Source organism: Oryzias melastigma, linkage group LG19, assembly GCF_002922805.2.
Source record: "Oryzias melastigma strain HK-1 linkage group LG19, ASM292280v2, whole genome shotgun sequence".
In the NCBI taxonomy this organism is placed as follows: domain Eukaryota; kingdom Metazoa; phylum Chordata; class Actinopteri; order Beloniformes; family Adrianichthyidae; genus Oryzias; species Oryzias melastigma.
The window spans coordinates 19,482,562-19,508,778 of record NC_050530.1 but is presented as its reverse complement, the minus strand read 5'-3'; the positions used below and the strand labels follow the sequence as shown (position 1 = coordinate 19,508,778).

The window sequence follows — 26,217 nt, the reverse complement described above, 5'->3', positions numbered from 1 at the left end:
TTTCAATGTGACATTACATGATTGAGAGATCTGATTGGTCAGATTTAGCTTGAATAACTTTCACTACTAGTAGAATAACAGACTAAATCTGGGCATTTTTCTGCAGCTACAGACTAAGGACACATTTTGATTTGAATTTTTACTGCTCCTTGTTATCAGAATAAATGGTAATTGGGGTCTTTTCCCCATCTTGAAGTCCCAAAGCGCTTTACACTCAGCCATGCTAACACATTCATGCACCGATAGAGAAGCATGGCCACAGGAAACAATGTGGCGTTCACTGACTCTCCCACTGATGGATGGCAGGTTGGGATGGCTGTGTGAAAGTAAGAAGTGGTTCATCCATCGGGGGCCCAGCGGGGCTCCGCCCTGTACTTACGGCCTGCGCGAGCCCCGAGCTGCCGGTTTTAACGGGGATGGAGCTGTGGCCGTTTCGGGTGGAGGCATGAGCTTTGGAGCCCCTGGTTACTACAGATGGTCTTTTGGGGGAGGAGACTGGTGAGGTGGCAGTTTGGGTCTTTGTCATGAAGGGAATAATGGATGAAAAACAAAAACTCAAATGATGTCATCAAACACAAAAAAACAACAGAACGATGAAGAAATGAATGAAAATGATGACATGAATGAAAAATGTTCTAGTCCGTTACAACCTGGGTTTCATTTTTGAAACATTGCATCATAGTCTTAAAATATATTTGTATTAAATAAAAAAACATAAAAATAATATTCATAAACCATGTTAAAGGTTTGTAAGGAATGAATATTTCTCGGTTTGTGATCCAGATGACAGAACTGATGCCAAATATTTCTGACCAAACAGAACTAGAGAGGATGATCAAGAAAACATAGTTTATTGAAATATAGTTGGTTATTTTTTACACAGACCCAAAGGCCACCCCCCCCCCCTTTTTTTTTTTCTAAAAATTGAATTAAAGAAAATCTGACAACTATCTGGTGCACACCAGTTACTATTTGGTTACTGATGGTAACCAGATTTTTTTTTAATTAAAATATTAAAAAACAAAATTCTGGTTACTATCAAGTGCACAACAGATACTATCTGGTGCGCACCAATTAGTAACCAGAAAAAAAAAAGTTTTTTGTTACTACCTAGTGCACACTAGATAGTAAACGGAAAAATAAATTATAGAAATAGAAGTTAAAAAAAATAAATTCTGGTTACCATCTAGTGCTCAGTAGTTATTATCTGGTGGGCACCAGTTGGTAACCAGAAAAAAAAAATCAGTTAATATCTAGTGCACACCAGATAGTAACTAGAAAAAAAAAAAATTTCAGTTACTATCTAGTGCACACCAGATAGTAACCAGAAGTTTTTTTTCTATAATTTAAATTTTACAATAAAATTCTGGTAACCATCTTGTGCGCAACAGTTACTATCCGGTGTGAGCCAGTTAGTAGCACGAAAAAAAAACATTTTACTATCTATTGCACACTAGGCGATTAATATTCTAGGTTAATATTTATTGCGCACCAGATAGTAACCAGGAAAAATACATTCTAAAAATTAAAGTAAAAAAAAAAAAATCTGGTTACTATCTGGTGTGCACCAGATCTGCATCTGCAGATCATCTAAAATAACCTACATATTAAAAAATATGTCTTTTTAATTAAGCTTGTTTACACTAAAGTTGCATTTTACCAGAAGAAATCCTGCAATCTTTTAGTGATTTGAGCTTCATCCATAAGCATGTTGTGCAGTGTATTTTATCTTAATAATATAAAGTCTTTAAAATTTAAGGTTTCTTAATGTTCTGTTAGCAACTTCAAACTGTTTTAACATGAAAATATGATCAAAATAATTTAGATTACAAAATTCTTTTCCAATTTTATTAATCATGAAAACATTTGAAAAAAAGACCAAACTAGATAAAAGGGGAAGTTTCATTCATTAAGTTATGAATTATTTCATTAAAAATGAATAAAAATATTTGTTTTAAATAAAACTAAAGAATGGTATCATCTCTTTTATATAGTTGTGCATGTCTGCATTATGTGGGGGGTCATGGAGTATTTGTGTAAGTTTGTTTATTTATTTATTCATTTATTTTTTGTTTTTTGTTGTGTATTTGTTTTTAATTTCTTTATAAATGAAGCTGGATTGAAAGTTTGATCAATTTCCCAACAATATTAGCTGACACACAGAAACATTTGTGATATTTTGTTTGCACAAGTGTCAAAAAATGAAACCCAAGTTGTAGTGAACTCCAAAAAACAACAAACTAAAATAAGTAAAGGGTGAAATCAGAGATTTCCTTTACGTACCTTAACTTCATTTTCTGTTTTCCCTTGAGCTACAAAAAGAAAACAAAAGAAACGGTTAGATTATGATGAGGTTTCTGCACCTGAACCGAGTATAAACACTCGTGATCAAAACCAGAACTGAGGATGAAATGAGTGACGTTTGGTAGCAGCATGCAGACTGACACGTCCTGATCCCGGCTGAAGGTTTCAGCCCGGACTGTGTCGGGACAGGATCAGGAGTTAGTGAGTGGAGACATGAAAGAAAAAAGCGAAAGTGGAGGGAGGAGGGAGGACAACAAGCTTCTTGTCAGGTCACTTCCTAACGTGGAGAAAGAGTGCTGCAAATCAGAGAGCAGAAGCTGCCAAAGAAGTGGGAGGAGCTAGCTGAGGAGCTTCGGTGAGGGTAAAGGGCGAACAGACCTTTGGAAACAGCGACCGGCACCAAAGACTTTCGGGTTGATGGGGGTTTGTGGAGCTGAGCGGCGCCGGGGGCCCTCCCCTCTGAGTCATCAGAAGGCTCTGAATAGCCGGCCCTGTGCTGCCATGAGTCATGGCTGTTTTCAGCCCCGGGGTCACATGGTAAGTTGGCACACGGGTCGAGGCTTTCAGATGAGTTCCCTCTGCAGAGGCCTGCAGAACTTGAGTCAAAGCCTGATTGTGCTAAACTGAGGATGGGAGGAGCTTCTGGAGCGTCCTCCTCTTTAATGTCGCCGATGGATGTTAGGTCCTCCACAGCGGTGCTGCGGATCAGAGACGGCTCTGCCAAACGTTCTGCTGCATCCCTCTGAGAATCACTCCCCCTGTCGGCCTCCGTGACCCCTCTGACCTCTGACGTGCAGCCCAGGTCTTCAGAAACCCCAAAAGAATCCCCATCTGCCTGGTTTCCTGGGTCCACAGATACAGAAGCTGCCATGGAGTCGGATCCCAGTGGACCCCCCTCCCCTCCCCGCTCCCCCTGCCAGGCCTCACTCATTTGTTTGGGAAAGCAGATTAAAGATGACATTCACAGCACTTGTTTTCCACCTCCCCACCCAAACCAAAGGAAAAAAAAGGTCACGCTACGAGGAAACAAAGACACGAGAAAATGAAGAAACAAGAGGTGATGTGGACTTCACATGGGAGTGGACAGCGAGGCACTGCAGATGAGAGAGGATGGAGTCCAGGGAACAATGTTAAAACATCACAAGGATGAGCTTTCATTCGAAAGTCTGACAAGTGACGTCTGGATTTGTTCCAGTCACAGTTAGTCACTTTATTTAAAATCACTTAAAAACTTTTGGAATTTTTTTGAAAAATCCAATTCTAAATTATTGATTCAATTACGATTTTTTACAACTATTTTTTAAAGAACTAGGGTCGTAAATTGATTAAAAAAAATTAACTAATTAATCGCAAACCGGAGAAAATTAATCGCAAATAATCGCTATAATCTTTTTTTTTTTTGTCTCAGTATTTGCTGACAACTTATTACCTGCGAATAATCACAATATGAAATCACACAAGAAATTCTACATTTATAACATTTATTTTGAATTACTGCTGTCAATTAATTACAAAAAGAAAATCTGATTAATCGCACTTTTGTGTTGGGATTAATCACGATTAATCACAATGTTTTACCAGGTAAAATTTATTTGTACAATATGGCACTGGACCATGGATCAAATAATCCGCTTTTTGAGAAAAATTGATCTAAACCACAAAAATAGTGAGAATAAAGTACTAAAAACTGATTGAATATTTATTTATTTAGTAAGTGACCATGGTATAAGCGGGATAATAACCGACGAAAGAACTTTCTTTGATTAATTTGCATTAATACTTATTAACGCGTTAATTCTGTTTGATTAATCACGTGCGGTCATGTGATAATGTTCACAGCCCTACAAAAAACACAAATATTTCATTTGATAGTGAGAAAAAAAATACAATTTAAGTAGAGCTGGGAATCGATTAAAAAAAATTAACAAATTATTCGCAAACTGGGAAAAAATTTGCGATTAATCGCAATTAACTTTTTTATGTTACAGTATTTGCTGACTACTTATTATCTGCAAATAATCACAATTTAAAAAAAATCACACACAAAACTCTACATTGAGAACACGTATTTTTAATTAGTGATGTTAATCGATTAAAATAAATCCCATTAATCACACTTTTGCGATTAATCACTATTAATCACAATGTTTTACTGGGTACACTTTATGACAATATACAACAAAATGAATCGCGTGCGTGCATTAATGTTCACAACCCTAATTCTAAAAACTAAAAATGGCTCATTAGGAAATTTTTACAGTTAAAACTATTTATTAATAGTATGTTTTGAATTATTTTCCTATTTTGCTTTTTATTCTGATATTTTATGAAGTTTTTCTATGTTTTTTTATTATTAAATCAGAATATTATAAAATTCAAAATTTTGTCCAAATTATTGTCACATCATTACTTTTTTTAGTAAAAACCATCACAATAGGAAATCGATAGAATGTTTGAACACATAAGAAAAATAATATGAAGAAAGATTAAAAATTAATAAATGCTTACTTCATTTTTTATCTCTTTAAAATACAAAAGTATTCTAAATTTTGTAAGAAGTTGTGCAAGAGTTGGACTACTGTTTTAGTCATGAGTTTTGTCCTGTCTTCTACCTACTCTGATCCTCGTTTGATCTATTTAAAAAGTGAACTTTTAATTAAAATTATGCTGATTTTTGTAAAAAAAAAATTGATTTTTAGGACATTATTTTGTGTCTGCTCCAGATTCTGAATTATTTAAAAATATAAATATTAAGAAGCTGAATTTTGAGCTTAATTCTCTTTATTTATGTTCTCTATCATGAGAAAAATGCAACAAAAACTTGCTAAAACACAATTTTCATCAGAGTGGCTCTTTATAGCAGCTATGTGTGATGAATCCTGTCAAACAAACAAATAAATGATGAATGATGGCCCGGCCTACCTGTTGAAACTGCTCCTCCTGCTGCTGGTCGAGCATGAGACAAACGGAAAAGACCAGAGTTAATGTCTCTCCTTCATTACACAACAATGCACTCGCCAACAGCCAAAAGAAATCAATAGAAGCTCTCAGGCGGCATGTCTTTGGTCAGAGGGGAAATAAAAAGAAGATTCATCATTCAAAAGTAAATATGCAAACACACGGCAGAGCCTCCGCCCGCTCTCCATAAAGGCTGTTGGTTGTTATGTAGCAGAAGAAGCGTCAAGTTTGTGTAAAAGAAGCACAAAGAAAGGAACGCAAAAGAGCAAAACCAACAGGACATTTAGCCTGTTAAAAGAAAGAAAGGACTTCACCTTAAAACCAGAACTCATAAAAGAACAGCAGGCACTTCAGGTAAAAACAAGAACATTTGACTCTGAAAAATACACTTATTGGCTTTTTTTAATGTCATATTTGAATAAGACAAACCAATATTATCTACATTGACATAATAACTACATGTTTTATATTTATTTTAGATGTCAAAGATCCCTGGTGCATTTACTTTAGCAGATGTTATATTTTCTCCTATTTTTTACAATAGACTTCCGGGTTGAAGCACATTTAAAAAGCAAATTGGATCAGGGCTAGTTCTCCAAGGAACCACAGGTGGCTTGTTACACAAGTTCTTCTTTCCTTTAGTGTAAAATGATTAAAAATAGATCTAAAACTGTTAAAAATGGGGCGTCGTCTTTTGATTGATAGGTTACCCATAAATCCTCAGCTCTTTGGCTGGGTGTTTCAATAATCGTCTATGTTAAGATTTTCAAAAAAATGTTTGTTGTTTATCTTATCAAAATGGTTATAGACCACTCCCCACACATTATGTGCTTCAATGTAAATCAAGTAGCAAATGTTGCAGTTCCTCTAATAACCACTGGGGGCTGGTGGCAGAAAGGAGCAATTTTCCATTGAATTCAATGTCAAAAAGTCCATGTTTACACCGAAAGTTAGATCTATTTTCATTCTGGTCTCTGGGTTTTTTATATTTATTTTTCTATCATTAATCATTTTCTTTAAATCTGCCATTTAGCTTTTTTCTTGTTATTTATTTTTTGATTGGCATGTGGTTTGTCAGAGCTCAAAACTGTTTTTTGTTTTGTCTTATTGCTGTCAGAATTTATGACTCCAGTGTATATTTATCAATGTACCTGAAAAACAAACCAAAAGGTCACATGACCTGACGTTCGTCTTTCATGGGCACTCCTTCATTTTGCATATTTTAAATGACAGATAAGAGCCTCCAGATTCTTTTCTGGATGAAGCAAAGGACAAAATTCATATAAGATTTTTTTCTAGACTTGGCTAAATATATTAAAATTTTTAATTTCTGTTTCCTTTGAAAATTTTAGAGTAAAGTCACTTTAATAAAATTTTTAAATATTTTATTCCAGCAACTGTTCATCCTGATTTGTCCCATTTCTTCTAAATTAGAAGCAGAAAAAGGAAATAAGTGCATTTCTCAAAGGTCAAAAGGTTAAATCAAACGTCAGACTGGAGGTGTACCAGGTTGCCCCTTCTCTTCACTTGTGTTGCTCTCTTTTTCTGAGAGCTGCGACACTTCAGCCTCTTCTTTATCTGCAGGGATGTCTGCTGTGAAGCAAATACAGTCATTATTCCAACAGAAAGTCTGATTCCAGAGTTTGCTCACAACCCAAACTCCAAAGAAGTCAGTCAAGTGTTTCTTTAGTCAGCAGCAAATTAAAGAACAAACAAATTTAAAACTTTTCCTGCTAATTAAACTCATTTAAATTTGTATTCAGATCTGAAAATAGTTAGAACAGAGACTTTAATTGGCAGAAATGTTTAAGCTGAAAAAAATATAGCAACTAATTAGGTTGATTATTATACATGATAAGCTGTAAATTAAAAAAAACATGTTAAAAAGCAAATTAAAATGACTGTGGAATGCTTAAAAGAAAGGTCATTTTGAATGTTTGGAAGAAAAACAGAGCACATTACTACCATCATCTACTGGCTTCCTGTTGGTTTTAGGACAGAGTTCAAGCTTTAAATGATGTTTACATGCTCTATGTGGCAGTTTTCCAGCTTTTTGAAAGGTCCAAATCCGCCTGCAGAAGCTCAGACTCCCAAATTCAACCCAAGGGTCATCCGCTCTACCCCTAAGCTCATTTTAGAGATGGTGCTGAGATTCCACCGTCCAGATTAAGATCTAGAGGTGATAAAGTTTTTTTACTTTCTGCACCAAAACCTTCCTCCGCAAATTATCCGAATTCCATCACTATTTTCATTTTTTTTATGAAATCCAAATACATATAAAACACTGAAAACTATAACTTTGAGATCAAATGTCATCTTTTTTTTAAGATACTATATAATAGTGAAAAAAACATGCTCCAAGTATTTTAAAACCAGCAGTAATTTTGAATTTGCCTAATTTGTTTATGAAATCATAATATTTTGACTTAAACATGACATTTTTCATGTTATAAACAAAATGTTAGCTTATGTGGCTAAAATGTCTTCTAGTTTTAATTTTGTTTGTCTTTTAAAGAAAGTTTCTACTTTTCTGCAATTGGAGGTGATGTAATTGTCCACTCCTTCAACCCGCTGACCTGTCCTCGCTCTTTAAGCTGTCACTCTCAATATTTATGATGAATTCTAACAGCCTCTGATGTGAGGCTCCTGCATGCACGTTTGCTGAACAGAGAAGAAGCAAAACCAGAATCCAAACCAGAGTTAGAAAGCTGAAAACAAATCAGGGAAGCAGAAACAAACCAAAAGATTACATCTTCAACAACTGGATTTCTGCACCAAAAGCATGTGAAAGGACACTGAGCCATGCTGATCGAGGGTTAGGCTGCATTTGAAGAAGCGAGCAGCGCCGAAGGGCGTACCAGGCGGCACCTTGTCATCACAGTGGCCGCTCTCTGGCTGACAGAGTTCAGACTCAGATTTCAGCCCGTTCTCACTGAGCGCCGCCTCCTCCTCTGTGAATAAAAGGCAAACCTGCGGTCAGACTGCAGGCGACCGCCGCAGAAAACACTGTTTAAGGTTTGACGTCTTTTAGTAAATATCTGAGCTCTGAGAATACAAACATAATTGTGTAAAACCATAGATGACAATCCAGGAAGTAATTTTACCTGAAGAATTGGATTAAAGACCCACTCCGATGAATCTTTTTAACATGTTCTTACAGCATTTTTCTGATTACATATTTAAAGAAAATTAAGATTTAAATTACATTTCTGAATATTTCTTTATTAAAAATGTTCTCAATCAATCAATTTGAAAAAGATCTTATTTTGGCGGGACACAAGCTTCCTCCTCTGGCATTAGAGAGGGGGGAAAGGGGCGGGGTTACTCTCACTAACAGCCCCGCCCACAACTTAGAGGTGAATTTCCAATGAAGTCCCGCCGCTCTGCAGAAACTACGTCCAAAAAACATCACAAGTTTTTTTATTTTGGTTAAAAACACAATAATCATAATTAAAACGCTTTTACAACAGATGAAAAGATGATCAGAGTGGGACTTTAAAGTAAACGATGAAATAAGAAATATTTGTAAAATTCTTGTTGTGATATTCTATTTAACAAAATAGGAAAGTAAAGACAGATACGAAAACTATTAAAAATAAAATACATGGGAACTGCTCATATATTATTTGAAATCTTGTTTAAAAAATCATTAAATGAGAATTCTTTTTTAAAAATACTGTAATCATAATTTTTCATACAAAAACCAGTATTATTAATAACTCAGAAACATTATAATATTTTATTATACATCATAACAATCATTTTGTATTTTGTTTCATAAATATGTTTTTTTTCAAACAAATTAAAAATAATTTGTCTTTGACTCCGAATCTTATTTTATGTGACCCATAAGTTAAAACTCAAACACGTATAAATGAATTATTGTGACATAAAATGTTATTAATAAAGAGTTATAGGAATTTACAAATAACTTCTGATTATTTTTGTGTATAATGTTGGCCTAAATATTAATTCTAAAAGGGACAAAAGTTTATCTTAACTGTTTTCTAAGCTGAAAATGATCTTGGTCTGCATATCTACCTTCTACGATACTCACGTTGGGGTTGAGTGCTGATGGGCGTGCTGACGGGCGTGCTGCGTACGTCTGCACGCCCTGGTTCTGCGACCCGCTTCCTGTCAGTACATGAGCTAATGGGCAGAAGGAAGGGGGAGAACGACTGCACTAGAGAGGGCTGTAAGCTAGGAAAAGCTAGGCTACGGACTAATCGGCCAATTGGTTCATTGGGGTAAAAAAAAAAAAAAAAAAAAGAAATTGATCAAAATAAAAGATTCGTCCAAACACACTTATGACAAACTCGCTCATTATTAGATTACAAGGAATACATAAAATAGTAGGATGTTTGTCTTTGCTCACTGAAGGCCTGATTGTTTATGAAGGGGGCGGGGCAAACGGCGGTGCACGCTGGAGAGGGGTCCTGTTCTTGGTCGTCTGACCCGCATGCCTGGATTACAGAGCTCAGTGCAGCTGCGGTCAAGCGTTTCTTGCCTCCATTATGTAAAGAAAGATTACAACAAAGCCCGACTGAGAGTCAGGGGCTCCGCTGGAGCGTTCACAGGAAGTGGAGCCAGCACCGTTACACGCCATGTTTCTAGTCATAATCATGGAGCTGCAAGGACTGACCTTCAAACCGAAAATAACGGGAAATGACACAATGAAGGAGGTCAGAGCATTAATTCGAGCTTCAAAGATAAAATAATTGAAATATAAATGATTAAGGCTCAAATTATCGCAATAATTACTTCTTTTTTTGCTGTAAAAATGAATTAATTTTCACTTTTCTTACTGTTTACTTTACAGATTTTCTTCACTTCAGATTCCTTTTCTTAAAATGTAGATGCTAAAAGAGCAGATTTGATAAAAAAATGTATAAACATTTGTGCATATGTATATGTATATATATATATATATATATATATATATATATATATATATATATATATATATATATATATATATATATATATATATATATATATACCTTAATTTGAACTTGAAAAGAAAAAACAAGTTTTTTAAAACTGGATATAAATTTAAGGGGTTAAAAATGTGCAGGAATGTCTTTGGTTGCTTCTGTCAGACAGGAAGCTGTGACTGAATGACCTTCATGTACAGCTAACTGTTCAGACATCTCCACTCAGGACTCATTTCCTGTATCTGCTCTGCTTCTCATCCACTAACTGGCCCCTGTGGGACACTCGAACAGCATCCGGAGTCTATTCATTTCAGTGGAGGAGGTGAACAAGACCACAGGTTCTTCTGATCGATCCCCTTTGAAAAGAACATCGCTCATCCACTTGTATGCTTTAAAATGCTGCTTGATGTTGACTTCAGGTGAGAAAAAAACAAGTAAATATGAGTATAATGTGATTGATTTTCTTTTTACAGGATTCCAAAAAAACAAACAAAAACACACGGATAATTCAGACCCCAGCGAACGCTTTATACTCCTTCGCACTCGTGTTTAATCCTCCCGATGGCAGAAAAAGTCATCGCGTGCTAGAGACTGTCTACCTCCGCTTGCGTGAGCTGCTCCCTTGGGTACGAGTAGGATTGGGCATCGATTGGGTTTTATCTGATTCCAGTGCCAAAGCGTCGGTTTCGGTTTCAGTTCCTAATCGGTGCCAATTTCTGTGCTTCAGTAATAAAAATAATGTCTACATCTTCCCAAATCAACAGATTTTCATTCTCAAGTCACATATTGTTGCATGGTTAAGACCTCCACGTCGAAAATCAACGTTTTGGTTGTTGTCCTTTTTTTTTAAGGGCTGGCCGTTCCCGTTAAATCAGAGCTCCATATCCTCTGAGCCACAAACCGATGGACCGCCACTCTTTCACCACGCGGCAAATTCGCTCCTCGCCGCCTGTCAAACATGTGATCCTGAGCTAGACACCACGGGTGAGGGGCCGCGGTGTCTGAGGGGTTACTGGGGCTTTCATCTCGATGACAGCCACTTCCACTGTGTTTCTGTGTCTCTGTGACTGAGTCTGAAGGCTGTCCTTTCTTAACCCGAGAGAGGGCAAAAATAAGAGACCTTTTTTTTTATTTTTGTCTCGACAAAAATAAGTTGAGTTCAGGAGACCCCAGCAGGCTGCTCCCGCTCCCCACAGCGGCTTATTAAGAGAGCGAGCTCCGCTGAAGTCCGAGAGATTGGCTGAAGCCAGAGAACCACCGCGCTACGATAGGACAAAACACTCGTATTGGATCAGTATTTTACCCGGTGATCAGGTCACTGAAAACGTCAATCAGCTGAGTTCCTGATTGGCTGATGCGACACAGCGACCTGTCAGACTTCTGTGTCCTGCTGTGAAATGCAGCCAGACATTCGACCGCTGCTTAAAAGTGAAAGTTAGCGTTAATAAACAGCTTTATATTTGCTAAATTTATCACTCACTTTTAACAGTGTTAAAGGGTTAAATCTTTTTATTTATACACTATAATGTTATTTATTATCATACATTTTTTATTTTAATTGCTGTTATTGGGTTCATTGATGGGAATATGTTGTTAAAAGTGTATTTTTTCTCTATTTTGCTGAAATAAACCCATTTATAAGTCTCCTCTTAAGCACAAATGGTGATTTTTCTGACATGTTTTCTCACTATCTGGTTATTCAGGAAGAGCTGACCTTTCATCTTGGCATCTCCTGCATTTCTGTGTCCCATCTGGACGCCGTTCTCCTGGTGGTGCTGGTCGTTGATGGTCATGTTGGCGAGGGAGGAGCTCATGGTGTCTCCAGAGCCGTAGCTGTTCGAGGCGTTGTTCATGAAGTCCATCTCCGGTCACGGGTCAGGCTGCGCGAGAGCAAACGTACCGGGGTCAGTGGCGTCACATGAGTCAGGGATTCACAAGCAGAGGGGGAAGAAAGCGGCGGGCGGCCGGGATTAAGGCGAAGGATGTTGGACACTTTGTCTTCCGGCATGCAGAGTCCGGTCCGTCACCTCAGAATGTAAACAGACACTTTGCCTGTGAAAACCCAGCAGTTATTTATACCCCTGACGTGGGGCTGGAGCTTCATGTTACAGCCTCATGGGCAAAAATAGTGGCAGTGACAGACTCCCGAACCGTCACTCCACTGCAGCAAAACCTCAACAAGTGCAGCACTTGTGTTCCACGTCACTTCAACCATAACCCCCCCCCCACCGCTCCTCCAAGCTCCTTCAACCAGCCGACACGTGAATTGTGTCAAATCTCACAGCAAGCGGATTACATATCAGATTATGCTCAAGCCTCTGGTTACATCAGTTCAAATCATATTTGTGCACTGGTCTGACTTGGGAACAGGCCACCCCAGCGGGCAGAGCTCACCACATGAGCAGCATCCAAACGGCTTGTTCCGGGTTTTTCTGCCTCTGATCTTGAGCTTCCCTCCGTCACCCATGTTGACACATCAACATGATGGCTTAATCTCTCAGAAGTAAAGTATAGAAACGCTTAGAGTCCGGAGCCACCAAAAGACTGATTAGCGTTCAGGATTATCCAGCAGCTAAATGGAATTGTTTCTAAAAACGTTTGTGTTGGAGAAAAATAAGAACGGTGATGTGGAAAGAAAAACACTTTGTTCTATGAAACCTGAATGGACAAAGTGAAAAAAAAGATGCATAGAAGAAAAGAAAACCCTAATGAAATCCTATAATTTATATCTGGGATTACAAATAAAAGAGCTTCCATTATAGTCTGAAAAGAACATCAAAAAACACTTAATGCTGCGTTACATGAACGAATAAAACAAAAACTGAGTCAATTCAAAACCACAACCAACAAAAACTTCCAACATTGCACTTCCGCAGGACTACTACCTTCAAACTGTAAAGCACGGAGGTAGAGGAGTCATTATAAGGGCTTCCTCCTGCTGCCAACTAAGCCGTTTTGATGTCTTCTGTAATTTTTGCCAATGCTAAAAAAGTGAATACCCAGGCTAAATCCAAATTTCTCCCCTAACAATGTGGCTCCTCCCTGATGCTCCAAATGTTGAGGGGTTTGAAGAAAATCGCTTTTTAAGGCAACTATTTAATATTTTTATTTGCAAATGATACAATTTTTTCTCAGCACTTTACATTTTGTTTGAAATTTCAGAAATTTGACCTTAAAATTGTGACTTTTCCTTGCAAAATTGTGGCATAAAAATCACTACACATCTGAAAACCTTTGTGTTGCAAACGCGAAAATGTTTTTTTAAAGCAAAAAATATATATATTTGAAAGCAAAAAAAATATTTTTGAAAGCAAAAAAAGTTTTTGAAATCAAATATATATATATATTTGAAAAGGAAATACGTATTTGAAAGCACAAAAGATTTTTGAAAGCAAAAACCTTTTTTCAAAATAGTTTGTAAATCACAAAATAATTAAAAAAAAGTTTTTGATAGCAAAAAAAATATTTTTGAAAACAAAAAAAGTTTTTGAATGCAAACATTTTTTTTCAAATAGTTTTCAAAATAGTTTTTCTAAAACAAAAAAATATTTTTTGAAAGCAAAAAAAAAAGTTTTTGAAAGCAATTATTTTACATTTTCACTTGCAAACTACGACGTTTTATTCATAAAACTTAAAAACAAAAATGGTCCAAAAAGGTAGCAGAATCCCATTATAACTTTCAACTTTACCACACTCTGACTCCATATAATATAAAGTAACGACTAACCAACTATTAAATTAGTCATCTACTATTTCAACAGTTGATTAGTCATCGATTAATCGTGGCAGCCCTAATACACAGTGTTTTTTTAAAAAGTTTTTTGTTTATTTTTTGTAGGTTGACAGCTCGGAGAAAAAATCTGTCCTTCAGACTGTTTGTAAGCGCCGTATGAGACCTGTAGTGCCGATTGAATGGGAATAAATGATCCATGAGAAGAAAAAGATGCAGGTGTTGAAACAGTGCAGAGCTGAAGGTGAGTGAAGGTGAACCAAAATTCAATTGCTGGATTACATTTAATTTTCTTCACTGGGATCTCGTTTGCTGTGGAAACATCCGTGATGACAGACTTTCAGAATCATTTACACTTTAAACAACTGTCTGTTTTCTTAAACATCATGATGTAAACACCTTTTTTTACTTAAGTTTTTCCTGAAGAGAAGAGGGAGGACCTGTTACTGCCGTCTCCCAATGACTGCAATGCCAAACCCATCGCCGTGGTTACTTCATCCCATGAACCTTCACAGAGGGCAAACTGGGCGCAGCTATGTGACCTTCCCTCCGTGCCTACATACCTCTTGACCTCCTGGGGGTTTTAACTCCTTTTCACATGCATGACAGATGGAAGGGGCCGGGTGGTAACCACATTCCACCCAACAGTCCCGATGAAAACACAAAAACCAAAGATGGAGGTCGTTATTTTCAGTCTCATAAACCCAGCTGTACATTCAGAGGAACGTTGCACACATGGCATGATGTAAAAGATAATAAACACATTAAAAACTCCTAAATAAAATGGTAAATATTCTTAAACTCCTTTCCTATAATTTCAACTTAGATACTGGATGCTGGAATTATGGTGTTAACGGCTGAAAGTTACAGTAAATTTTGAGATTTTGTGTTTAAGTGTTACCGGTGACGCCTCAGGTGTTAAAGAAAGTTAAACCTAAGACTGCATTTCTCAGTATTTCTTTGTTCAAATGGTTGTGAATCAGGTCCAGATGAACAACCGCATTTGAAAAAGATCATATTTGTGATGCAGAAAATACGCTGGGCCTGACACAAGCTGCCTCCTACAAGCTCTCAGCAAAAGGGAGGGGTAAGGGGGCGGGGTTGCTCAACATCATCAATCACCTCCACAACTCAGAGATAAATGCCTAATGAACTCCAGCCGCTCTGCAGAAACTATGTCTGTTTTTTTTATTTTGTCAAAAAATGTTAGAGAACATTTTTGGAGAGCCAAAAAAAAAGCTTTGGAAGGCAAAAAAAAATCTTTGAGAGCAAAAAAATATATTTTTGGAAAGCAAATAAAAACGTTTTTGAAAGCCCAAACAAGTTTTTGAATTCAAAGAAAAATATTTTTTGAAAGCAAATAAATCATTTTGAAAGCATTTAAAAGTTTTTGAAAGCAAAAATATATTTTTGAAAGAAAAAAAATATTTTTTAGAGAAAAAAATATATTTTTTGGAAGGCAAAAACGGGGTTTTCAAAGCAAAACAAAATATTTTTGAAAGCAAAAACAAGTTTTTGGAAGCAAAAGAATGTTTTTTGAAAGCAAATTCAAGTTATTGAACGCAAATGTTTTGTTTTTTATTGTGTTGTCAGGCTAAAATTTCAATTTGGCTAAATATGTCATAATCAATATTAAAAGACCACTTGAAATATTTTGAAAATAGATCAAAAGATGATCAGAGTGGGGCCATAAGGAAATTTTAGAAACCCCTCTGGAAAACTGTTTCCATTTGTAATTTTAGTCCTAATTTCTGAATTTCTGACTGCTGAAAATCTTGAAATTTAAGTAACTTTTACAACTAATTGCAAGCATTTACATGATGTTTTGGTCACAAAGGCGTGGCTGAGGTGAACTTTTTGTTTTTATAGAACGTTTTCTGACTGGTGCCATCCGGACAGGATATGACATCACCAATTTTCCAACCAAACAAATATGGAGACTGAGAGATCTAAAACAATCATTAGTTGAAGAAAAAAGATCAAATCAAAGTGCTGCTAAGCAGATTTTGAATTTTCCTCTGGTGATGTTGTGCGTTTGCAGTTACTTTTAGTTTCAAATGCACTTTGTTACGGAAGTCAACTTACGAAAAGAGCAAAAACTGCTCTTTTCCACCATTTCTAAAACAGCTTCAGAATTTTCTGGACAAATAAATCAAGTAGGAATGTAAAAAAAATCAGAATTAACCACAAACCACATTTTATTTTGATGATTTTGTTTTAAAAATGACCACTTGTACACAACGTAAAGTGAGATACTGAACTTTTAAATACCAGTCCCCAATTTGGAGGTTTTGGTCGCCTCTTTTAAACTTTTAAGTTTTTGAATTTTAAGTCTGCAATGTATTTTTGTTTTTTAAGTTTACGACACTCTGCTTTTTGTTGAACAGCAATTCCTGTAAAACAGTTTTTCTCCAATGAATGAGATCCCAGCAGTGTTAGTTTGCTATAGAAATGTAAAATGAATGGAGTTCTCTTGCTCTGCTGCTGAACAACGCTTCTACTGTATCTTCATTCACGACAGAATCCATACAGGCTGAAGAAAGCTGTCCACGTCCCAAAGTGACGGCCACTCCGACAGCTCGTCGGGCTTCTGTAGAGCAAACAAAATCCACCAATGACAGCTCGGCGTCTCATCTGATAGCCGCTGTGTGCTCAGGGCGGAGACGTTCATGTAAAACACGGCTCAACTGCAGAGGAACTTACAACTCTATTACAGAAAATATCAGTTCTTTATGTGTAAAACAAAGAATCCTAACAGCTAGAAGTGAAAACACCATAAAACTTTACACATTTTACCATTTAGATTGATTTTGGCTTATTGTATTAAATTGAAACTTTACAGGATTCTTAAAAAAGGGGTTTAGATTTCAAAACTGTTTTAAATTTATGTCACTAAATTGAACTTTTATAAACATAAATTATATTATTGTAATAGAAAATGACTGAAAATATATGAATATGAAAAGCAGAGCTAATAGATAATCAATAATCTTCATTTTTCAACTCTAACTTTAGTCACTTTACTCCTCGCTGACACGTCTGGATGTGTTTCCATAACAGAGAAGACAACACCTGTGTTTACACATCACACACGAACACCTTCATTATTCATTCTACACTATTTAGGATTTCCAAAGTTTGTAAAATTTGAAAAGTGCTTCTAAAGACCTTTTCTAGTCATAGTCAAAGCAGAATTTAAGAAGTCTGAAAAAGTGTTAAAGTTCCCCTAAGACCATTTATTTAATTTAAAACAAAAATGTTCTCAGTAGTGCTTTAATTATGATTATGACATTTTTTTTTACCAAAATCCCACAACCAAAATGTCTTAAAAAGCCATGTTTTATTAAGAAAATTAAGCTTAAAGCTGCATTTTGGAATATTTCTTTATTCAAATCATTGTGAAACACGAGCAGACAGAAAAAGCTTAAAGCAGGGACATAGGTGAGGTGGAACTTAAAGGAAAATGTCTTCTAAAGACGTTTGATGAAATGTCACTTTTTTACCTCTGTTAATAGAATTATCTAACAGTAACTTCAATTAATTTACATTTTTAAAATTATCTATAGAAAATTAAAATACAAAAGGCAAAGCAATCAAAAGAAGATAGAGAGAAATTGGGCCAAATGGCTCTTTTGATGTTAACAGTTGCAGACCTAAACTAAAAGATCCTCATGATGTGAATTTTTCCTGTGCAACTGTGTCTAAAAAATGTTCATTTTTTACTTTTTTCGTGCATCTTTAGGAGACCTGCAGGTCCAGAAGGATGGATTTAAAGGTGCTGGTGAATAAATATTAGCATTAAAGTCCCACTTTGATAATCTTTTGATCTATTTTCAAAGCATTTTGAGTGTTTTTATTTTATTTAAAGGGTAACCAAACAGAGAAGTTGGAGGCTGACTCCGCCCACAGCCAAAATGTAAAAATCCAGTCAGAGGGGTGGGGCTTGGGGGCAGGACTTTTATCATTACTGGAGCTGCAGATCATGACGTCAGTCTTCTGAAACTTACATGGTTTGACCAATCACTAAATTCAGCTGTAATACCTCAATTCAACCTGTAGGGGGCAGAATACAGGCGGTTTTTGACTACTTTTTAAGAATTAAACAATTTTATTTTAATTGATCCAAAATTTGGCAATGACCAACAGGCAGCACTTTTAAAGCCTCATTTATAGAAGTCAAAAGCCAAAAAAGTTAATTTAGGATTTGGTTACCCTTTAAAAATATGTCATTTTTAGGCTACATTTTTTTAGAGTGTCGTTTTCTAGGATATAGTTTCTGCAGAGCTGCAGTAGTTCTTTAGAAATATATCTCTTAAAAAAGGTGTTGGTGCAGAGCAACCCCGCCCCCACTTCCCCTTCCCATCCCTGAGAGTTCAAAGGAGAGAGCCCAGCATATTTTCTACGTTTCAAATAGCATTTCTTTTTCCTGATTCACAAATTAAATAAAGAAATATTCAAAAATGCAATTCTAGTCTTAATTTTTTATTATATATATGTCCTTCATCGTTAGAAAAATGCAACAAAATCATGTTAAAAACACAATTCTCATTAGAATTCCAGTAATTTGAAGTGCACATTTAATGTCATCTATTCTATGTGAGGTTTGGAAGATCTCATTTCACCTGCTGTCAGGTTTAACGGTGACAGCCGGCTTTTGTCGCAGCTTCATGAGGGGGAAACGGCTGAACGGTCTGCTGGTTCAGCCTGTTCTTCTCGGGGCCGTGTGAAAATGTGAACTTGGCACCGACTTCCCCTCTGTGAGGACGACGGTCAACAAGGATGTTGACAGAGCTCCAGGATCTCTGAGAGTGTGCACAACAGTCCCCGCTGCAGCCAACGGGGACGGAGAGCTCAAAACACAACCAGAAATAAGAGTTTGTATTGATGATCCGACATGTGAAATCTTGATGTCATACGAGAAAAAGTTGTTTTTTTGTCTCAGAAGCTCATAAACTAGCATTACTTATGCAAAACATTGACAGTAAATGTGGAAAAAATGAAAAGAAAGATTTAAAAAATCATTAGCATTTGCTTAGAGACGTAGAAGAATGTGCATCCAGTTTTTTTTTCCTTGAAAACAGTCAATGAGGAGATTTTTTATTCTCAGCACGTAGATCTGGTTTGTTTTTTTGTCTCTTTTACATTGGCTGTTGAGACTCCATTATCTTGTATTCACAGGAAAATGCTTCTGAGGCTCTGCCTTGTTGACATGGCAACCAAAGATGGCAGCGCTAAGCTTTCAGGGCCAACCATGTTAGCACAACAATGTGGAATTTAAAAGGCCTCAACTGCAAAATAAAAAAGAAGAATTCTTCATGCAGAATCATGCAGATTCTAAGTGTACAAAATAAAACTGTCCTGTCCGTACAGTTTAATCCAGATTCCAGCTCAGACGGGGAAAACAAAGACGTTCATGGATCGATTTGAATAATTTTCTACCTCACAAATTATTTTTCAAACAGCATTTTTACATCTAATCCTGATTCATGATGATTTGAATAAAGAAATACTTAGAAATGTAATATTAATCTTAGTTTTCTTTATATGTTTTTCCATCATCATAAAAATGCTACAAGATCATGTTAAAAGCACAATTTTCTATAAATAAATGGAAACCCAAACATATTATTTCGCTTTGACGTCACTAATTAAAACAAGTAATTTCCTCCGCTTGCACTAAAAGGATGAACAACTGTTAGCCTTAAAATGATGTCATACTTATTAACTGTTTATGTCTCAATACTTTGGACACAATTTGGTCCTTATTTTGAAAGGACTTTTTACAAACTTCTATCAAAAAAAAAAAAAAAAATCACATATTTAGAAAAATGCATGTTTCTCTTTACATTTTTTTATTCAACCAAAAAAAAAAATCATATTTATTATAAAAGTGACAAATCAAAGCAGTATCAAATTTTCCTCCAATTTGGTTTTGATCAGTAAAATAAAGGGTTTTTAAAGGTTGCAGACCCCTGGTTGATCCCATAATTAAAGAAGAAGTTACATATTACCTGAAAATATTTTCAGAATTTAAGATTTATTTGTCGTGGTGTTGGAGAAGAAAAGTTAACACTGCAGAAACAGACCCTAGAAATGACTCAATGACTATTAAAATTGGAAAAAAATGTCTTCAAACAAGAAAAATCTGCTAAAAACATTAAAAAATGTTCTAGTCCTTTAGTCAAATTTGTATCTCTTGAAAAATGCTGTTGTCTAGTGTCCGAATCTACTAATTTCAAAATAGAGAGCACTAGAAATTTCCCAGAAGTCTTTGCAAAAAACTAGCGTACATTTATGTTCACTAGATTAGAGGAGATAAACCACAATGCATTGCGGTCGAAAAATTTTGAACCAAAAAAAAAACATATTTAAATGCAATATTTGAATAAATGATCAACATTTTCACCATCAGAACACAGTGGAGACATAAATAAATGCAGTGAAATGTTCGTTTTTATTCGATTTTCACTTCGGGAAATCAGTGACATCATATCAGGTGTTTAGAAAAATGAAAGAAAAGTAGAGAGAATTGTGTCTGAATTACCTTTAAAATCCAGGGCACTAGATAGTTTTTTAGTAATTGGGGGTTAGGGGGGGGATTTGGACACAACCCATGTTTGTTTTGGACGACACTTCTTCTTCTGACACTGTTGGAGGAAAACACAGCTCCCTCTTGTGGTCAATCGCAGAAACAACCGCTAAAGGGCAACTGGTTGGAAAAATAGCAATTATATGAGCCTATTAATGTTTAAACATATATATATATGTATAATCACAAATAAGTCACTCCATATAAGTCGCACCCTGGGCTAAAATATAAAAAAAAATCCTCAGTGACTTATACTCCGGAAAGTACGGTAATCCTGCCCACTTTAGCATTTCTCAGTAAAATCACTAAGAGTCTGGTCTCAGAGAGAGTTCGAGAAACAAAGGAGACGGTTTTTGTTTGAAGCCTCCCTCAGAAGCGCTGCTCGACGAGGATGCGGCGCCGCTCTCATGCTTGGCTGCTCCTGGCTCTCTGACCTACTTTCCTCATCATTTGCCTCAGAGTGCTCGCCCAGCCTCCAGCATCCACGAGCTACCTTTTCCAATGTGGATCAGGAGGGGGAGCTGAGGGTGTGGTTCATTTCTATTTTGACCTCCGTCGGTTCTGCAGGGGCTGCAGGGCTGGCAAGGCGCCACTAACCTGTTCGGCAGCTGGGATTTACTACGGAATGAGCACCTTTCTACCCACAACCTTCATGCTGCGTCTCCTGCCAGAATCCTCATCAGAAATGGTTCATGAAGCTGCAACTTTGTCCTGTCTTTTTCATGGTGGAGGGTGTTGGCAGCTTAAGCTGCTGAGTGGACAGACGATAAACTCTCTCACACACTCTGATACTGCAGTAAGCAGGAGTTCTCCATCAGCACGGTGCCATTCAACTGCAGGAGCTCAGCTTCAGACTCTTTCTCTGATGCTGACACACCTCCGTCGGCCTACAACAGCTCCAGAAGAAAAGCTAAATAATAAAAAACATGTTTGCTTTGAAACTGTCAAAATGTAAAGACCCACTCCAGTCAAAATTGTGTTTTCTGATGACGATATAAAGAAATTAAGCTTAAAATTCACATTTGAGTATTTCTATTGCCGCTCTACATAAATTATCATAGAAAATTACATGTTTTTAATTTTTTTTTGCTAAAACGGCTTAATCAAAGAAGCAAAGAAGAGAAGTAGTTTGGGGAGTGGGGGTGGAGGTAGGGTGAGTGTGGTCGCTCCTTCTCACTCCTTTTTGTACCTTTATTGTTCTTTTATTCGTATTTATTGGTGTTTTACTTGTATTTTAGGTTCTTATCTAACACTTAAATTATTGTCTTAACACTGTGTATAGTTGTTTTAATTTTTTACTCTCATGGTCCCAGGAAACACAATTTCACTTTGTCTGCAATACACTGTGTGAAGGCAAGTGACAATAAAGCTTCTTTCTATCTTTCTATCTCTTTGTCTCTATCTATCTCTATATATCTCTATCTATCTGTTACCTATCTCTATCTCTCTCTATTAATCTCTATCTCTCTCTATTAATCTCTATCTTCCTCTAGTTATCTCTATCTCTATCTATCCCTACCTATCTCTATCTATCTCTACCTATCTCTATATATCTCTATCTATCTCTATCTCTCTCTATTAATCTCTCTTTATCTATATCTATCTCTATATATCTCTATCTCTATCTATCTTTACCTATCTCAATCTATCTTTATTAATCTTGAACTATCTCTATATATCTATCTCTACCTATCTCTACCTTTCTCTATTTATCTCTATCTCTCAGTCTCTACCTATCTCAATCTCTATCTCTCTCTATCTATCTCTACCTATCTCTATATATCTCTATTGATCTCTAACTATATATATTTATCTATATCTATCTCTATCGCTATATATCTCTATCTCTACCTACCTCAATCTATCTTTATTAATCTCTATCTATCTCTATATATCTATCTCTATCTATCTCTTTCTATCTAACTAAAAACACAGGAAATACTTTATATAGATCAAAAAATGATCAAAGTGGGACTTTGAACAACAACAAAGGGATTTTAGTGCTGAATCTAATCAGACAACATAATGTTCTTATGACCTGAGACAAATTTGAATATATATATTTTAGCTTTAATTCCTACTTTATCCAAATCCTTTCAGCCCTAAAGTCAAATGCATCAAACGTTGAGGACCAGAGACGTGTAATTCCAGGGATGCTGCTCCTGCCAGCCTAAGTGCTGCCGGCAAAACACTCCAAAAAGGAAATCTGGATGCAGCCACCTTTGGACTGCAGCCTAAACCGGTCTGCCGGTCCTTTGCCAAGCGGGTCCGTTTCATAATGCTCAAATGGCCATGCCGCTGAAGCCGGTGGCTTGAACTAGCCAAGAGGAGGATCTAGAACAGGAGTGGGAAACTACAGCCCCTTTGAACTAATTAGTCTGGCCCGAAAAACTGTTATAAAAAATTAAATTACTTATAGAATTACTTATAGAAAATCCTCAAAAATGTTTTATTTTACCTTTAATTCCAGAGTGTCCTATATGGTACATAACAAATACATTAACCTTTGTGCTAGAGATGTTGAAAGATTTGTTGTTCTTCCGACGTTCATGTGTGTTTTTCAAGTCGGACGGGATTATTCCAATCAATCAAACACCACACGAACATTTCTGTAAATTGGCGTTTTTTTGGTGAACATCAACCTATCAATGCGATTGGCTCTACAATGAAAGCAAAAGCCACACATTATGAAACGCAAACAGATTAAATTAAATTTTCAATCAAATGAAAGCCGGGTTTTTTTATCCAGATCCCATGTTGTTTCTTTCCCTCATGACCAAAAACACTCCATGCATTCTACTTAAGATCCGGCTCTTCTGTCAAATTTTAGAGTCCTTTGTGTCCCACAAGTCAAAAAGTTTCCCCACTCCTGATGTAGAACATGTGTCAAAGTCAAGGCCCGGGGGCCGGATCCGGCCCTCCAGGTAATTCTATCCGGACCTCCAGATCCTTTTATTTTATTGTTATTAATGACCCGATGTTATCTTGTGCTTATTTCTAACTTGTATCACTTCTACAAAATATATTTTTATGGACAGTAAAATATTGAATGTTATTTAAGGTTTAAGTTGATTTATTCTGGAATAATATTCCTGCCTTTTTATTATTCATAATTATGATAAAAAGTTACTGTTTTTAAATTGTCATTCTGCAAGGTTTTTGGACTATTTTGGCACTTACTAAGATTTTTTTAAGCTATTTTGGAGTTAGGCTAATATTTTAGCTACATGCTAGCCGTTTTGGCTAATTTATGCTTTTTTACAGTTTTTTAGGCTATTTTGGCGTAAGGCTACTATTCACATGCTAGCTCTTTTGGCTAATTTAGGAATTTTTCAGTTTTTAGGCTATTATGGAGTTTAGCTACATACTAGCTATTTTGGCTAATTTAGGCTTTTTTTGAAAAGTTTTTTTAAGCTATTTTGGCTAATATTCATACGCTAGCTGTTTTGGCAAATATAGACATTTTTCGGGGGGTGGGGGGGGGTTGTGTTTATTTTGAAGTTTAGCTATTTTTTCAGCTACATGCTAGCTGTTTTGGCTAACCTAAGTTTTTTTTTTTTTTTGCTTGTTTTTTAGGCTAATTTGGCATTTAGCCAATATTTTAGCAAGCTATTAGCTTCAACGTTTTTAACTATCAATTTCAGCATCTTCAGCTATCAGCACTAGGATCTTCAGCAGATAAATTCAGCTTACAGCATTCACACTAGCATTATCTTAGGTAATGCAACACATCTAGTTCATAATTATGTTAAAAAGTTACGGTTTTAAAGTTTTAAAAACGTATTTTTAGAGTTTTCAATAAATGTTTATCCTGTTCGACCAGCGACCTTGAGTGTATTTTGGTTTTTGGCTTCTGTGTGATTGAGTTTGACACCCCTCATAGAAACACTGCTCTGCCACCATGGAGGTCTTTACTTTGACCTCCTCAATGTAATAAGCGTTGGTTTGGAGCATAATAGCTGCTAAAAGCAAATTTATTATCTACTAGCTTTATTCTAAGTCAAAAATGTGTTAAAACATCACTTTTCTATAATGACAAATTAACTCCTGATAAATGCATGCAAGTAAAACTTATAAAATAAAAGTCTGGTGTCAAAAAGAGCAAAGTCTATCAGAAAACAATGCAGACATGCTCTGAAGCAGAAACGCCTGCTTATTAATTCTGAATGAGCGACAGAGTTACGTAACTCTAATAGCTGCAGTTGCTCACCCTCCCAGAAGAATACTTAGAATAAAATGGAGGAAATGATAAAAGCTTTAAGAGACGGGTGAATATTACAGTGATTCAAGGAAAAATGATGATTTTTGTAGCTGTAAATCACTACCTTCAAATAATAGCAGCACATTTGCTGTAGATTTCCTTCAAATAATAAAATATTACTCTTTAAATATTTATCAAAAATCATGGAGTAAAAAGGTCCCATAAGTTTAAATAGCAGAAAATCTGATGAAACATACTTGAAATTTTACTAAAGATACAGTTAAGACCGCCCAACACTAGAGGGCACTGCAGGGTATTTTGTTGTAGCTGTAGCTGATCCATGCAGCAGTAGGACTCATTATGACTTAATATTTTAGGGACATTAATACTTGAGGTGACACTTAAATACAAAATCTTTAACATACTGCAACTTTTCAACCATTAACATGATAATTCCAGTAGATTCTGAAGGAGAAAAGCGGGTCGAGCCGCTTTTCTCCTTCAGAATCTACTGGAATTATCGTGTTAACAGTTAAAAAGTGACAGTAAGTCAAAGAACATAAAGACTGGAGCTCCCTTTTAAAGGGTTAAAGAATCTGCTTCGATGGCTCTGTTGCCATGGCTACTTCAGTCCTCTGAGTCATCAATTTCAAAAAATCTTTATTCCAAAAATGAAAAAATCTGCGATTAGGAGACAAAATCACCAGAAATGTGTTGTTTCGAAGTCAGAGGTGAACAAAAATGTTTCCATATTCTGTGCTAGTTTCCTCATTGGAGGTTTGGAAGTCCATCACAACACTGCAGAGAAGTAAACAAAGCACTTCAGGAGGAAAACAATTCGTGGCAAAAGAAATATAAAAGAAGGAGCCAAACCAACAATGACACAACTGAAACAACACAAGTTCTCCAGACATCATCTGCTCCAACCACATAGTTAAAGACAGACAAAAATTGTGTTTATAAAATGTTTTTGTAGATTTTTTTGGATGATAGAGGACAGATATTAAGATTAAAATTATATTTCTGAGTGTTTTTTATTTAAATTGCTAAGATGTTATTGGAAAAACCTTGTAGGTGTGATATGAGACCTACAAGCTTCCTGCTCCGCCCTATCCTGATGCACCCACTTGTAGACGACTAGAGTACGTCAGAGGTGTCAGTCGGCCGAAATCCAAAACACAACTTAGGCTGCACACTAAAACCCCATTTTTAAACTTTAAGAACGTAACTTTTTAACAAAACAGGCAAGAACATTTTTCCAGAATAACTTAAAGTCTCCTTATGACAATTATTTTATTTACAAAAATGTTACCAGTAGAGTTTTAAAGTTTTTAACCAAAATCCCACAACCTAAATGTCTTAAAAAGCATTTTTCATGTTGATCTGAAGCCTCTGTTTCCAAAATCTCCTCTGAGGAGGCGTGGCTTTTGGAGCTCCGCCCCTGATCACCTCTGTCTGATTATAATAGCTCTGTGTCTCTCTAGCATAAATCTTCACCGCT

At 36.1% G+C, this 26,217-nt stretch overlaps 1 protein-coding gene across 22 annotated transcripts in view; it reads right to left on the bottom strand.

The window, feature by feature from the left end:
• LOC112154425 (microtubule-associated protein tau) overlaps positions 1-26,217 on the bottom strand; it is a 46,648-nt gene that overhangs the window by 17,976 nt on the left and 2,455 nt on the right. Inside the window, exons 2-7 of one of the 22 annotated variants that reach the window (XM_024285335.2) lie at positions 11,911-12,076; positions 8,121-8,213; positions 6,769-6,852; positions 5,227-5,250; positions 2,284-2,312; positions 380-517 (exon numbers count right to left, since the gene is read on the bottom strand). In XM_024285335.2, coding sequence (XP_024141103.1) covers positions 380-517; positions 2,284-2,312; positions 5,227-5,250; positions 6,769-6,852; positions 8,121-8,213; positions 11,911-12,058 — 516 coding nt within the window. In that variant the 5' untranslated portion in view covers positions 12,059-12,076. Of the gene's footprint in view, positions 1-379; positions 518-2,283; positions 2,313-2,682; positions 3,620-5,226; positions 5,251-6,768; positions 6,856-8,120; positions 8,214-11,910; positions 12,077-26,217 lie in introns of those variants that run through there. The other 21 variants (XM_036217121.1, XM_024285334.2, XM_036217120.1 and 18 more) reach the window with 21 other exon arrangements.